The sequence below is a fragment of the Thalassophryne amazonica genome, chromosome 10, assembly GCF_902500255.1.
Source record: "Thalassophryne amazonica chromosome 10, fThaAma1.1, whole genome shotgun sequence".
NCBI lineage: Eukaryota > Metazoa > Chordata > Actinopteri > Batrachoidiformes > Batrachoididae > Thalassophryne > Thalassophryne amazonica.
In genome coordinates, this window is record NC_047112.1 from 74415482 (window position 1) to 74430401 (window position 14920).

General features: G+C 40.2%; 1 protein-coding gene across 1 annotated transcript; it reads left to right on the forward strand.

Moving 5' to 3' along the window:
• The first annotated feature begins 1932 nt into the window (after nucleotides 1-1932).
• si:ch211-212d10.2 (uncharacterized protein LOC557710 homolog) lies at nucleotides 1933-14618 on the forward strand. Its single transcript, XM_034180281.1, has 3 exons — nucleotides 1933-2211; nucleotides 4466-4581; nucleotides 11073-14618. Exons 1-3 carry the CDS (start codon nucleotides 2022-2024, stop codon nucleotides 11169-11171), a joined length of 405 nt encoding a protein of 134 aa, XP_034036172.1. The 5' UTR covers nucleotides 1933-2021; the 3' UTR covers nucleotides 11172-14618.
• Nucleotides 14619-14920: the final 302 nt, after the last annotated feature.

Consider the following 14920-nt stretch of genomic DNA (forward strand, 5'->3'; position numbering starts at 1 on the left):
TATAGTCTTAGAGAAAACATCATGAAACATCTGCATTTATGAATGGCGAACGCCTCTGTTATGGGCTTTTAACTAAATCTTAAAATGACAAATCTGCTTTGTGAAAGTTTGTTCTGGCTGCTGTGTGTACCTTTTACTTCATTTTTGCAAAATTATATTCTTGCTTCATTAATCACATTGTTTGACTCATAGCATGATTACTGGAACAGTTATGGAGATAATTTAGTAAAGTTATAAGAAGGGTGGCAGCCAAGCGGTGAAGCGTGCTTGTTTGCAGGGCGCAAAGCTCGCGAGTCAAGCCCAACCCTTCCCATTCTCCATGTAATGAGATCTGTCCGAAAGAGCATTCGGTGCAAAACTTGTGCCAAATCAACACGCAGATCCATGCCAGATCTAATATGGTGACCCCAAGGGGGTCTGCCCTGGTTTGTGAAAGCCCAGTAGTCAGTATGGAATACCCCAAAAGACACATTTTCTTTTTACTGGGGGGTACACGTCCTCGCTCTTTTGCATTGCTTGAAATCCTAAACACTTCCACTTTCTGTTCCAAAATCCTAAAATCCTGTAGCTGGTGTTCACAGTTTGTTTGTAGACATCTGTGCAGTTCCTCTGCTTGCAATGTTGAGATAAGTATTCATATGCATACTATTCATGCAGGCTGGTGATTCATTTTATTTTTGAATTATATTTTAAATAAAGCTGAAGATATTTTCTACTTTTCACCATTGTTGCTCAGAGGTTTTCCTACGACAGAGTTTTAGGGCCACATTGAATTTCTTTTTTCTTTTTTTTTTTTTTTGTACTTCAAGAATAAAGTTGTAATATTATGACTTTTTTTCTCGTAATATTATGAGAATAAAGTTGTAATTTTACGAGAAAAAAGTCGGAAATTACAAGAAAAAAGTCAAAATATTATATTAGGACTTTATTCTCTTTATATTACGACTGTGTTCTTGTAAAATTCAGACTTTATTCTCGTAATATTACGACTTTATCCTCATAATATTATGACTTTTTTCTCGTAAAATTATGACTTTTTTCTCGAAGTCTTAAAATTACAACTATATTCTCCTAATATTCCAACTTTTTTCTCATAATATTACGAATTTATTCTCGAAGTAAAAAAAAAATTCTATGTGGCCCTAAACGCCGTTGCATTTTCCTACTGAAACCCAGCTGATTTTCTAACTACCAGGCCTTCTGATTAAATGGACCTTTTGAAAATAAGGTGGACACCGGCACCGACCCTGAGTGAAACAAGGGAGAAGCTGAAAGGACTTCTTACCATTGAATGTTATGAGACGAAAAATGCAGTTTTCGTGATATGCAACTTTTTCTTTTTGTGTGTAAAATTAATCATTTGTCTCATTAATGGAGAAATTTAAAATGAAATATTCAATTTCGAAGGCATGTGTGCTAAACATATTTTTGGACTCCCTTCTTCTTTCTTCCTCTTTTTTCTTTTTTTATATTTAGGAGTACCTTAGTATACACTAGTAGAGTCCCACCTTATATTTGGAATGTATAATAGAAGATATACTGAATTTTCATACGAGTATTAGCTTTAAAATATTTTTGCTTTATCTTTTGCACAGTATTGTGTCTATATGAATTGTGTTTAGGTTGTGCACACCTCTCCCAGCTGTTTTCAGCTAAATTACTGCATGAATTTATTGGAACTGTAGAATTACGATTGAATTGGTGAGGATATTATTTACAACCCTTTAACAGTGCAGTAAATTATTTCATATCTACACAGATCCAATCACTGTAATTTTCAGAATTTAAGGGGTGCGCAAGTGCAAAGGGGGCACCGGCCCTACCTGGACCAATGTTTGCACCGCCACTGAAAAATGTAGGCTTTTACACGGTATTATGATTTCTGGCTTAAAAATCAGCATCATTTAGGAGTAGCGTGTCTGATTCCGGCTGCAGCCTGGATGACGCTCACAGAACAAACACTTTTCAGCGGACAAACAGCCATGTAGCAGCGCCAGCGTGTGTGGCCGTTCGCCGTCTTTATGGCTTCTGGCGGCGGGCACGAAAAGGAAAAGGCGGCCGGAGGCTCGTGGAGCCTGATCGGCGCGGCCTCGGAGCTTTCCCAGAAGCGCTGCCGCCTGATGTTCTCCTCCCGCGGCTACGACTCTGACGTCTGCCTGTTCTACGTGCAGGGACAGTTCTTCGCTATGGACGCTCGCTGTTCGCACTCCGGTAAAAACCTCATTTTATCAGCATTAACACCTTGTTTTCTCAAGAGGACGACAACAACCGCGTTATCTATCTGTGTTTTTTTGTTTGTTTTTTTGCCCGTCTGTGGTTCTTTGAACCGAATGAAAACACATCAAACAGCGCTTCTCATTTTCACTTTTGACCCCGTCCTGTGCTTTCGAGACATAAAACAGTAGGAAGTGGTTATTCTTCCGTCACTGGAAGAGGATTTAATTTGGCTATTTGTCCGGAAAACGCTGTGACGGGAGCAGGATAAAGTGACGGGGGGAGGGGGGGGCTTATGCATGGTAGGGTTAGAAATAGCAATATATATATATATATATATATATAAACAGTCAGGAAAATATTAAAAACATTGCATGACATGACATCATCGCACTCAACCAATCACAACATGTTCTGGACAAATCAGAATGTGTTCCGGACAAATAGTCAAAATAAGTCCTCTCTCGGTGTGGAAGAAGACTTTGGCTATTTGTCCAGAACACGCTGTGACGGGAGCAGGAGAGAGCGATGGGGGATGAGGGGAGTTATGGATAGAGTTACTAGAAATGGCAAAAAAAAAAAAACGCATCACAAAAATATTAAAAATCCAGTGACCTGATAAAGAGGGTCACATGATGACATCATCGCGTTCAACCAATCACAGCATGTTCCGGGCAAATAGTCAAAGTAAGTCCTCTCCCGGATTGGAAGAAGACTTACTTTGGCTATTTGTCCGGGACACGCTGTGACAGGAGCAGGAGAGAGCGATGGGGGATGAGGGGAGTTATGGATATAGTTGACAGGGTTAGAAATGGCAAAAAAAAAAAACCTCATCACATCATCACTCATTAAAACCCAGTGACCTGCTAAAGTGGGTCACATGATGGCATCATCACGCTCGACCAATCACAGCATGTTCCCGACCATTCACCGTGTGTTCCAGACTAATCACAGTTTCTTCCAGACAGATATCCAAAGCAAATCCTCTTTCAGTCATGGAAGAATAGCCACTGCCCAAACGGTATGGAAATTTCATATCACGGTTATAGCGACTGGTTTTCTCAGTATTATCGTGGTGTTGTCAGACTGTGCTGAAATTTTTGAGAACTTACTGCTAATGTAAACATCCAAAAGCGTTTCACTAATCACAGCATGTTCCGGACAAATAGCCAAAATAAGTCCTCTCCCGGACTGGAAGAAGACTTACTTTGGCTATTTGTCCGGAACACGCTGTGACGGGAGCAGGAGGAGAGAGTGACGGGGTGAGGGGAGTTATGGATAGAGTTGACAGGGTTAGAAATGGCAAAAAAAAAAAAAAAATCACGAAAATATTCAAACCCAGAGACCTGCTACAGTGGATCACGTGATGGCATCATCGCGCTCGACCAATCACAGCATGTTCCGGACACATAGCCAAAATAAGTCCTCTCCCGGACTGGAAGAAGACTTACTTTCGCTATTTGTCCGGGACACGCTGTGACGGGAGCAGGAAAGAGTGACAGGGTGAGGGGAGTTATGGATAGAGTTGACAGGGTTAGAATAGCAAAAAAAAAAAAAAACTCATCACGAAAATATTAAAACCCAGTGACCTGCTAAAGTGGGTCACGTGATGGCATCATTGCGCTCTACCAATCACAGCATGTTCCCGACCATGGTGTTGTCAGACTGTGCTGAAATTTTTGAGAACTTACTGCTAATGTAAACATCAAAAGCCGTCCACAACAGCTGTAAATAAACTGAGGAAACTACAACCTCTTCTTCTTCTTTTTCTTCTTCCGGTTTATGTGCTGGACCCTTTAAGAGTATAGCTGCAGCATCGTGACAGCATCAACTGAACGAGAACACAAATACTGTACGAACTATGTACAAAGGAGATCTCTGGAACTAGTTTGGGATGATCACCCCTGCCAGCTGGGACTTGACCTGATCAAGACTCTCAGCATTTACTACAGGCGGGCGCCAGCATTTTTTTGTGCCAGCAGAAAAAAATAAAATAAAAAACAGCTTTAAAACTGTTTTCACCAGGTATGTTTCAGGACGATCCAAGTTCAAAATCTGCCGCCTTTGCGGCTTTGTATTTTTTAAACAGTGTGGGTGTGATGAGGATTCCACTGTTTCCTTGCACACCGTTTCCTATCGAAAACACAATTTTACTGGGCATCAGTGGACAGAATTAATGTTCTGTTTCAGGTGTTAGTCTTCCTCAACATCTTGGTCTACAGTACATGCAAGTTCATCTTTTGTTCTGCAGGTGGCCCCCTCTGTGAGGGGGACATTGAGGAGGCTGATGGTGTTCTCCAGGTCTTTTGTCCTTGGCATGACTACAACTTTGACCTTCAAACTGGGAGGTCAGGATCCTCTTTCCAGGTAAGTGATTTTATTTCATAAGGCTGAAGATTGTAGGCAATTTTTTGTCCTTTGTGCTATCAGAAGACCTTCAGATTGATGTCAAATATACAAAAGTAGGACAATGTTGGTCCAAAACCATGCCGCTTGTCCTTTACATAGAGATTTGATGAGATTTCTTAATGTTTCTGATGACATGATCAGCCCCAAAAAACTAACAAGGATTTTTGAGGCATGCGCGTGGTGCTTACAAGGCTGCTGAAAGCCCATTGTCCGAGCGCCTGGCAGCTACGCAGGACCTGAGAGCCTATTTTTGGAGCAACTGCCCTCTTGTGCACACAATTCCTCCTGCTCTGTGCTCAGGACACTGTATATAAAATAATTATTTTTTTAGTGGATTATAATCATTTTCTGCCAAACCTTTGATGCTGAAAACACCTCTAATCGCTTCTGGAATCACAGAAGACTGTTTCATCTGGACACTTTTTTTCTCTTTCCTGCTCCATGAGGAAACAAGTGTGGGAGGGGCGGAGGGTAGGACCAAACGTGCGTTTGTGCACCGATGTCACACTACATGGCACTGCGTGGCTCTACGTGGCTTAGTGTGGCTGATAAGAGCCATTCGAGGCTCTAATGACCGGTCGGTCGTGGCTCACTAGAGGTTGCTACGTGGCACATGCGGGGTGCAGAGAGGCACATAGAGGCACCTTACTAGTGGATATGTGATAGATGAAAACGTGGGTCATTCTTCGAATAATCACTACACACTCATGCGTGACTCATTTATGGCTTATTATTCAGTGGGACTGAGGCTTTAGGCATCACGTGCTGCTGCTGGTGACACTAAGGCAGCCTGGATATGGGTACAGCATTTCCATACAAATGTGGATTGGTATGCTTTTAGGTTAATATTGTGGAATAAACAGGTACGTTATCATGTTTCAGAGCTCTTTTAATAATTAATGCATCAGTGACATGGGCTGCGCTAAAGTATAAATCACTACATGCCGTAGTTGATGTTCTGTCTCTCTGTTTCTTTTTGTCATTTATTGGCCATTATCAATGCAGATACAGATTTATCCTTAAGTAGCTCATATTGACAATATTGATATGGGCTTGCTGATTTATCGGCGGGGGTCTACATAAAACCGATGATAAAACTAAAGAGCCCTCAGGGTCCATTCCTCTGCCCAGGATGAGTAATCCTCTCATTCAAAGTCATTCTGAACCTATATTGTCTTGTTTGTTGCTCCTGCAAACACCCACCATTTAATTTTGCTGAGATTGCCTTTTTTAATATATCTTGCTATCTTATTTCCCCTGTGGTTCTGAATTTTCATTTGCTAATTGCATCTCGATGTTTATGAGGGGTGAAAGTAACAAAAAATAAAGGATAACAATGGAGGAGATGAAAATGCATGTGAAATGAAAAATGGAGTGATAAATACTGTTTACCATTTATCGTTAACATTACCCGACTGACCTGGCAAAAATTATGGAATCACCGGCCTCAGAGGATGTTCATTCAGTTGTTTAATTTTGTAGAAAAAAAGCAGATCACAGACATGACACAAAACTAAAGTCATTTCAAATGGCAACTTTCTGGCTTTAAGAAAGACTATAAGAAATCAGGAAAAATAATTGTGGCAGTCAGTAACTGTTACTTTTTTAGACCAAGCATAGGGAAAAAATATGGACTCGCTCAATTCTGAGGAAAAAATTATGGAATCACCCTGTAAATTTTCATCCCCAAAACTAACACCTGCATCAAATCAGATCTGCTCATTAGTCTGCATCTAAAAAGGAGTGATCACACCTTGGATTGCTGTTGCACCAAGTGGACTGACATGAATCATGGCTCCAACACGAGAGATGTCAGTTGAAACAAAGGAGGGGATTATCAAACTCTTAAGAGGGTAAATCATCAGGCAATGTTGCAAAAGATGTTGGTTGTTCACAGTCAGCTGTGTCTAAACTCTGGACCAAATACAAGGGTGATTCTTAGACTACGGGCACTTATGTCCTTTGATCATATTGTATGAAAAACAGAAAAAGGGAAATTTCACACTTTTATAGTTATCTTTACAATGAAAGTATGTTATGAAATTTGTTCTAGTAGTCTATGATGACTTTTTCACCTTTTTTCAGCATCATTATATGCAAATATTGCCGTTTTGTGCTTGTCCCACACCCAGACCTTTGATCTTCAATGATAAAAATAAATGGTAAAGAAACGTTTTTTTCTAATGTTTTAAAATATCTCTGAATAAAATATCAGTAAAATAATCAAAACATAATTGGGGTATTCAGTGTCATACAACTGTTGTGATTTTTTTAAACAAAATGTAGTTGTCCCACACTATTGCCGTAATTTCCACCACAACACTGTAATGTCCCTTTAAACAGTTTGTATGAAAGATTGTTTGGGTAGTTTCTATGGAGATAAACAGTGACATCAGAGCACATGTATATAGCGCCAAATCACAACAAACAGTTGCCCCAAGGCGCTTTATATTGTAAGGCAATGGTGTGGTGGAAATTACATTTACAAGGCCAATTTTTTTTTTTTTTTTTTTTTTTTTTTGCCAGCTTGCACTCGGCCGAGACGGACGCACTTTTCTCCCTCCCTCCTTATCTTTCCTGCTTCTGTGGCGTGTTGTCTGTGAGGCTGCAGCTTTGCTCTTCTAGAAAACGCCAAAAATGGATCTGTTAAAGTGGTCTCTGAACGCAATTGACACTATTTTTTCTACAAGACATTCGGGGGCGGAGGACCCGACCTGTCCTGCAGGGATGCATGTGATGGGTTACGTGATGGACTCGTGGAGGAGATGGCAGGTCATGTGCCTTTACATGCTTTCTGTGGAGGACGTCGAAGATGTGTACATATTCGGCTTGGTGGTGACCGGCTTTCTGCTGTGTGGAGCGGGCTCTATGCTGGTTTACAGGAAATCAAGAAAGTGGAAGCAGCTTTGATTGGTCCTTCCAGGCTGTCCTACATGATTGATTCGATTGGGAAGGCAGTGGCTGTGCAGTCGGCGGGGGTTAACCGCGCATTGGAAAACATCTCGAATAGAATCGCAGCCCTGGAAACCCGCTCTGACCGTCTGTGAAGACCACATTCTACATTCAGATGCATTGAGAGCCACTCTGTTCTTAGAACTGTGGAATCTTTCAGGCGTCTGCTAATCTGGCTATTCATTTGGCTTCCCCAAATACAGCTGCACTTCAAGGTCGCTGTGATAAAACCTCCTCAGAAGATCAACACTTAAGCCTCGCTCCCTGGTCTTCCCCCCTCCCCTTAGCTTCTCCAGCTCTGACGTTGACTGTGCTCAGGACTGCTCAGGGCTGCCCCTCCCCCTCCAGGATTGTCGGACAAGGCCGTTGACGGCACCAAACAGGCTGCCTCCGGAGTGTTCTGATAAACTGGACCTTTTCAAATCTCGGTTGTCGTCCTGTGTCCTTGTTTTTGTCTGTGTGATTATTGTTTTTCTGTGCTGATGGGGATTTTTTTCCTCATTGCTGCTGTGTAATGCAGCAGCTATGAGGGTTTTTTTTTTCTCCTTTTCCTTCGTGTTTTGCTTTTCATATATATGTTTATGTACCGGGCCGGCCTATGTGTTGTGTGTGTGTGTTGTTTGTTATGGGTCGTGTTGGTTTGCTCAGCCCTGCTGTTGACCAAGGCAGGGATGTACATCTGGAGCTGGTCCCCGGGCGCCTAATGGTGACTTCTGCTCCTACTGGCAATTAGGATGGGTTAAATGCAGTAGACACATTTCATTGTGCAGGGAACATGTTCTTCTGTGCAACTAATTCATGCATTTATTTCCTCTAGGCTGGACTATTGTAATTCATTATTATCAGGTTGTCCTAAAAGTTCCCTGAAAAGCCTTCAGTTAATTCAAAATGCTGCAGCTAGAGTACTAACAGGGACTAGAGGGAGAGAGCATATCTCACCCATATTGGCCTCTCTTCATGGGCTTCCTGTTAATTCTAGAATAGAATTTAAAATTCTTCTTCTTACTTATAAGGTTTTGAATAATCAGGTCCCATCTTATCTTAGGGACCTCATAGTACCATATCACCCCAATAGAGCGCTTCGCTCTCAGATTACAGGCTTACTTGTAGTTCCTAGGGTTTGTAAGAGTCGAATGGGAGGCAGAGCCTTCAGCTTTCAGGCTCCTCTCCTGTGGAACCAGCTCCCAATTCAGATCAGGGAGACAGACACCCTCTCTACTTTTAAGATTAGGCTTAAAACTTTCCTTTTTGCTAAAGCTTATAGTTAGGGCTGGATCAGGTGACCCTGAACCATCCCTTAGTTATGCTGCTATAGACGTAGACTGCTGGGGGGTTCCCATGATGCACTGAGTGTTTCTTTTTTTGCTCTGTATGCACCACTCTGCATTTAATCATTAGTGATTGATCTCTGCTGCCCTCCACAGCATGTCTTTTTCCTGGTTCTCTCCCTCAGTCCCAACCAGTCCCAGCAGAAGACTGCCCCTCCCTGAGCCTGGTTCTGCTGGAGGTTTCTTCCTATTAAAAGGGAGTTTTTCTTCCCACTGTTGCCAAGTGCTTGCTCACAGGGGGTCGTTTTGACCGTTGGGGTTTTTCTGTAATTATTGTATGGCCTTGCCTTACAATATAAAGCGCCTTGGGGCAACTGTTTGTTGTGATTTGGCGCTATATAAATAAAATTGATTTGATATGACAATAAAATTCCTTTGAATCCTTGAATAGTGCCCGTAGTTAAAGAATCACCCACAAACAACATGGGAAGGTTGTTAAAGGCAAACATACTGGTAGACCAAGGAAGACATCAAAGCGTCAAGACAGAAAATTTAAAGCAATATGTCTCAAAAATCGAAAATGCACAACAAAACAAATCAGGAACGAATGGGAGGAAACTGGAGTCAACATCTGTGACCGAACTGTAAGAAACCGCCTAAAGAAAATGGGATTTACATACAGAAAAGCTAAACGAAAGCCATCATTAACACCTAAACAGAAAAAACAAGGTTACAATGGGCTAAGGAAAAGCAATCATGGACTGTGGATGACTGAATGAAAGTCATATTCAGTGATGAATCTCGAATCTGCATTGGGCAACGTGATGATGCTGGAACTTTTGTTTGGTGCCGTTCCAATGAGATTTATAAAGATGACTGCCTGAAGAGAACATGTAAATTTCCATAGTCATTGATGATATGGGGCTGCGTGTCAGGTAAAGGCACTGGGGAGATGGCTGTCATTACATCATCAATAAATGCACAAGTTTACTTTGATATTTTGGACACTTTTCTTATCCCATCAATTGAAAGGATGTTTGGGGATGATGACATCATTTTTCAAGATGATAATGCATCTTGCCATAGAGCAAAACTGTGAAAACATTCCTTGCAAAAAGACACATAGGGTCAATGTCATGGCCTGCAAATAGTCCGGATCTTAATCCAATTGAAAATCTTTGGTGGAAGTTGAAGAAAATGGTCCATGACAAGGCTCCAACCTGCAAAGCTGATCTGGCAACAGCAATCAGAGAAAGCTGGAGCCAGATTGATGAAGAGTACTGCTTGTCACTCATTAAGTCCATGCCTCAGAGACTGCAAGCTGTTATAAAAGCCAGAGGTGGTGCAACAAAATACTAGTGATGTGTTGGAGCGTTCTTTTGTTTTTCATGATTCCATATTTTTTTTCCCTCTGCTTGGTTTAAAAAAGTAACAGTTACTGATTGCCACAATTTTTTTTCCTGATTTTTCTTAGTGTTTCTTAAAGCCAGAAAGTTGCCATTTGAAATGACTTTAGTTTTGTGTCATGTCTGTGATATGCTTTTTTTTCTACAACATTAAACAACTGAATGAACATCCTCCGAAGCCGGTTATTCCATAATTTTTGCCAGGGGTTGTATAATGTGAATATGATAGTAGACATAATTTATCACTGTCTACGCAGTCATCTTCATTTTTATTGTTTAATTTATGTTACTTCCTCTCATAAAGTTTGACCTGAACACTTTAATGTCAACATCGCGGACTGTCCACTTTCATTTCTGTCAAAAAGTTCAAATGATTTGCGCACAAAGAGAAATAAAAGCTCATCACTTTGATTTATTGTCATCATGCTGTGTTCTGTTTGTTCATATCTGATTTTCTGTTGTGTTGTTTAGAGGGAAGAACCAAAAAACACATTCAAGTGTCTCACTCTTTCAAAAGAAAAATCTGTTTCAATTTTCATAAACATCTCCTGTTCCATTACTCATTGTTATAATCCGTTCTGCACGATGATGTCAGTGATCAAACAAAAGGGGAATTATCAGGAGGAAAAAAACCTGTGCTCATTACTGTTTCACATCAAGCTCAGCAGAAAAATTAGTTTAATTGTTGTCTTGTGAAAACTGAAATTTATAGTATGGTTAAAAAGTTAATGTTATGTTTTGATGCATTCACCTGCTGTGTTGGACTCCTCTGGGTTTTGAATCATCTCACTGTTTTGCTTTTGCATTCTTTGTTTTGTTTTAGCAACAGGTGTATGAAGTTAAGCTGGAAGACGGCAATGTGTACGTGAAGCACTCCAGTCGTCTCTCCTTGCAGCCTTTTCTTGTGGATAAGAAGAGCTGAACATCCTCCAGAGCCTACGTGAGGGCGATGACCGATTGGTGATGGGGCCTCCTGCCTCACTTGGGCTTTTTTAAAACATTATTCCACAAATCCAAGCCATCTGAAACATTCCTAAGCCTTATCTGCCATTTTCACAGACCATTTTCCACCTTGGCGACTGCAAATCCAGGGTGTTATCAAGAGAGATGTCTGAAGAGGAAATGACACCATCAGATGGTTTGACTTGGTGTCTTATCAGGTAGACGATCCTCACAGCGAGTTCCAGATGTGCTCTTGACCACGATAAAATACAAGGCTGTTGCCATCTACGCAAAATTTTACTTTCAGCTCATGTTACTGAACTAACCGGTAGCATGTTTTATTTCAAATGGGTTATAACATACACTGTGTCACCAGGTGTCATAAAAATATAGTAAAGGTGTAAGGAATGGAATTTTAAACATTATTGAAGGAGCCAACAACTATTTTCCATCATATTTCGTAGCTTAATGGTGTCTTATACAGAGAGTGAAGCAACACTCCCTCTGTGCTGTGAGATTTTCCATCCCATTTACATTCTCGGTCTTGCTATACATGCACTCTTTTAGTGCAACTATTGTTCCTCCCTATTAATAAAGAGCCAGCAGTACTCTGAGTAGTCACACATAGCTGTTGAACCTTTTTAGATGGCTTATTAAAGCTACTTTTCACCAAGTACATCCAAAAATAACATTTATAGTGTAAAATTGCCCCTGACTAAGACCACAGGCAGGCTTGAGTTCACATACGTCTGTCCCATATAGAACACTGTTAAACCTGTGAAAATGCTCTTAACTGCCAATTGTTCTGCTCTGTGTGGAGGATGGAAGTTTGAGGAGGAGTGGACAAGGAGAGAAATTTTGTTTGCGGTGTAACGTCCAGGGCAAGTAAGATATCTAGTTACAAAAAAAAAAAAAGAGTTCATAGCACCTTTGAAGTTTGTAATCAAAAATAAAGTATGTCACAGCCTAAAATCACTGTCAACTTATTTCTGTAAAAACAGAGGAGGCTCTGTGCCCAGTAAGTATCAGTTGCAGTGTTTTATAGTCACTATTTCTCAACAAAATGCAATACACTGAATAGATATTAATGAAAAGCATTCCTTCACTAACAAAATGATTTTATGATGCAGCAGTCTCAATATAAATGGAAATAAAGCAGCAGATTCCTTCCAGTCTGTTAAGTAGGCACTGTGCCTCCAGATGATGTTACTTCTGATAAGAGTTTGAAGGTCCTTCACAGAAATTTACAACTACATCAGCAGAGGACTTGATTGAGGGGCCCTAGCAGCCTTTCTAGTGCGTACTGTGCATGAAGTGACAGTGGTCATAGCACACATCGCTGACCAGGAAGGGAAACGGGCAGAGCCGATGACAAAGAAGGTTTTGTTTTGCAGTGCATTTTCATTTTATTTATTTATTGATTTATTATCCAAAATCATAGAGACGGAGTTTTTAATTTGTTAATTTAAGACTTTTTTGCAGTTAGATTTTCCATGTTTAATAACACCATAAAATTATTGTGGTATTGCATGTTTTAAGGTTTACCCATTTGCAAGGTCCATGCCCAGACTTTTCCAAAGCCTATAGGAAAAATACTAGGACATGTTAAGTACACCATGCAGGTGGAAGGTTCAGAACAAAATGTGCTTGGGGGGGGTTTATTTGGAGCTGTAAGACGGATGCCAGTTGACTCTCACTCAAACCTTTAAGAAATATGTAATAACACAATCGCTGAATACAAGTACAACACTCGATTGAGAGGCTTGATTTGTAACAGTGTCTTAATATGACTGAAGTTTTTTCTTTCTTTCTTAAAAACTGAACTTGCCCTTTCAGTAAAACGTGGTTATTTGTAAAAGCTCTTGCAACAGTCTGATTCATTCAGATGCAACCTGGAACAAACCAAACTGAATTCCAGCCTCTGTTTGTCCATTGAACATTGACTGATCTTCAAAGGTAGAACTTTATGTAAGCATGTGCAAATTATGATACAGTTCCTCCAAATGTTAACTTCAAAATGTTAAAGTCACAGTCACATTTGTTGAGTTGTGGCCTTGGATAAATTTAGGCACTTATTCCAGTGACATCACGTAATAGAAACGCCCTTTCACCGTCTGTACTTACAGACCGTTTTAACCCAGAGTGAGTTCCAGCTGGTAATTGGTGGCAGCCTCCGCATCCATCAGGCTCTCTCGCTCCATTCCTGGCTTGTGCAGAGACACGTTTGTCTACTTTTGATGCAAATGACTGAAAAGGGCAGTGTAGTGAGGCGCCGTGGAATGGTTCATGACCTGAAATGCACCACCAGCTCAATGTGTTTTTGTAGCTTTCTATACGTGTCCGCTGACGTATGTGTTTCTTTGTTCCTCACTGGTGACAGCGGTAACTTGGTGTGTGCCATTCTGGCACACGCAGAGTTTGGCCGTCGAGGTGTCGGTGACGGTGAGGCTCAACACTTTCATTTTCCTTCCTGCGCTGCCCCCTGTTGTGTAACTTTATTACAGTAAAATTTTCATTGGCTGCAAGTGTCAGTTGTGCACCTCAGATGTCTTGCTGTGTGCTTTAGGAGTCATCAGGATGACATGCACACATCACTGACACGCAGAAAAGTACACAGTATTTGTGCTTGGGCAATGAAAGTTTTTACATTTTAAATTTCAACTGCGTGTCGAGTGTTTTCCTATAATCGGCTTACTCTAATGCTTTCTTAATGTACTTTTGTGTTTACAACCCATTTTAATTTCTATGCTATATTTATCATTCTGCAGAATGCAAACTTTATACACTGGGACCATTTCATTGAAACTTCCTGCATTTTGTTGACTGTCATTTTATTTTCTGTATGTATTATATTTTGTTCCAGTATTGCTGTTATATAGTTATTCAATCATAAAAGTGTATTTTCTTAGCATTAGAAATACATTTTTATTTGCACATTTATACAAAAGTCAAATGAGAATGACATTTGCAAAATCTTATACAAATCATTTATTTACACTTTCATGTCCAGTTATAGATTTTGCACCATTTACACATAAAATAATACAGAGAGAAGCATCGATCACCATGCATTAATTACTGTAATAATAAAGTGTTTACAAAGCATTAACAGTACTTTTTTTTTTTTTTTTTTACTTCTATTAACCAACAGTGGAAAAACCGAGGTAATTCCTTTAATACAGCATGAATGTTCTTCCATTCCAGAAAGTGGTAGAAAAGATGAAGGATGACCTCTTAAATAAATTATGATCTCTCTGAGACCAGCTGCGGTATATAGAAAAAAAGAAATCTGTAACTTCTTTGTGTGTTCTGGGTTGCATTTCAGAACTTTTCTGCTGATGTTAAAACAAGCTGGTTCGTGTTATTTACACCTACTGCACTTCTGTGGTAAAGGAAAGAATTCTTTAAATAGTTTGGTGTTTTTTTTTTTTTTTTTTTAAAGAAATTAGCATCGTAGAATCCATATTCGAATTTCATTGCAAATGTCAGACTGAAATACAAGCCAGTTAGACTGTGGGGGTGGAAATACAACCCCTGGCAAAAATTATGGAATCACCGGCTTCGGAGGATGTTCATTCAGTTGTTTAATTTAGTAGAAAAAAAGCAGATTACAGACATGACACAAAACTAAAGGCATTTCAGATGACAACTTTCTGGATTTAAGAAACACTATAAGAAATCAGGAAAAAAAAAATTGTGGCAGTCAGTAAGGGGTACTTTTTTAGACCA

Coding starts and splice junctions, on each gene's coding strand:
- si:ch211-212d10.2 (XM_034180281.1), top strand. CDS start 2,022: ATGGCTTCTGGCGGCGGGCACGAAAAGGAAAAGGCGGCCGGAGGCTCG. Junction 2,212..4,465: donor CGCTCGCTGTTCGCACTCCG/GTAAAAACCTCA, acceptor TTTGTTCTGCAG/GTGGCCCCCTCTGTGAGGGG. Junction 4,582..11,072: donor GGTCAGGATCCTCTTTCCAG/GTAAGTGATTTT, acceptor GTTTTGTTTTAG/CAACAGGTGTATGAAGTTAA.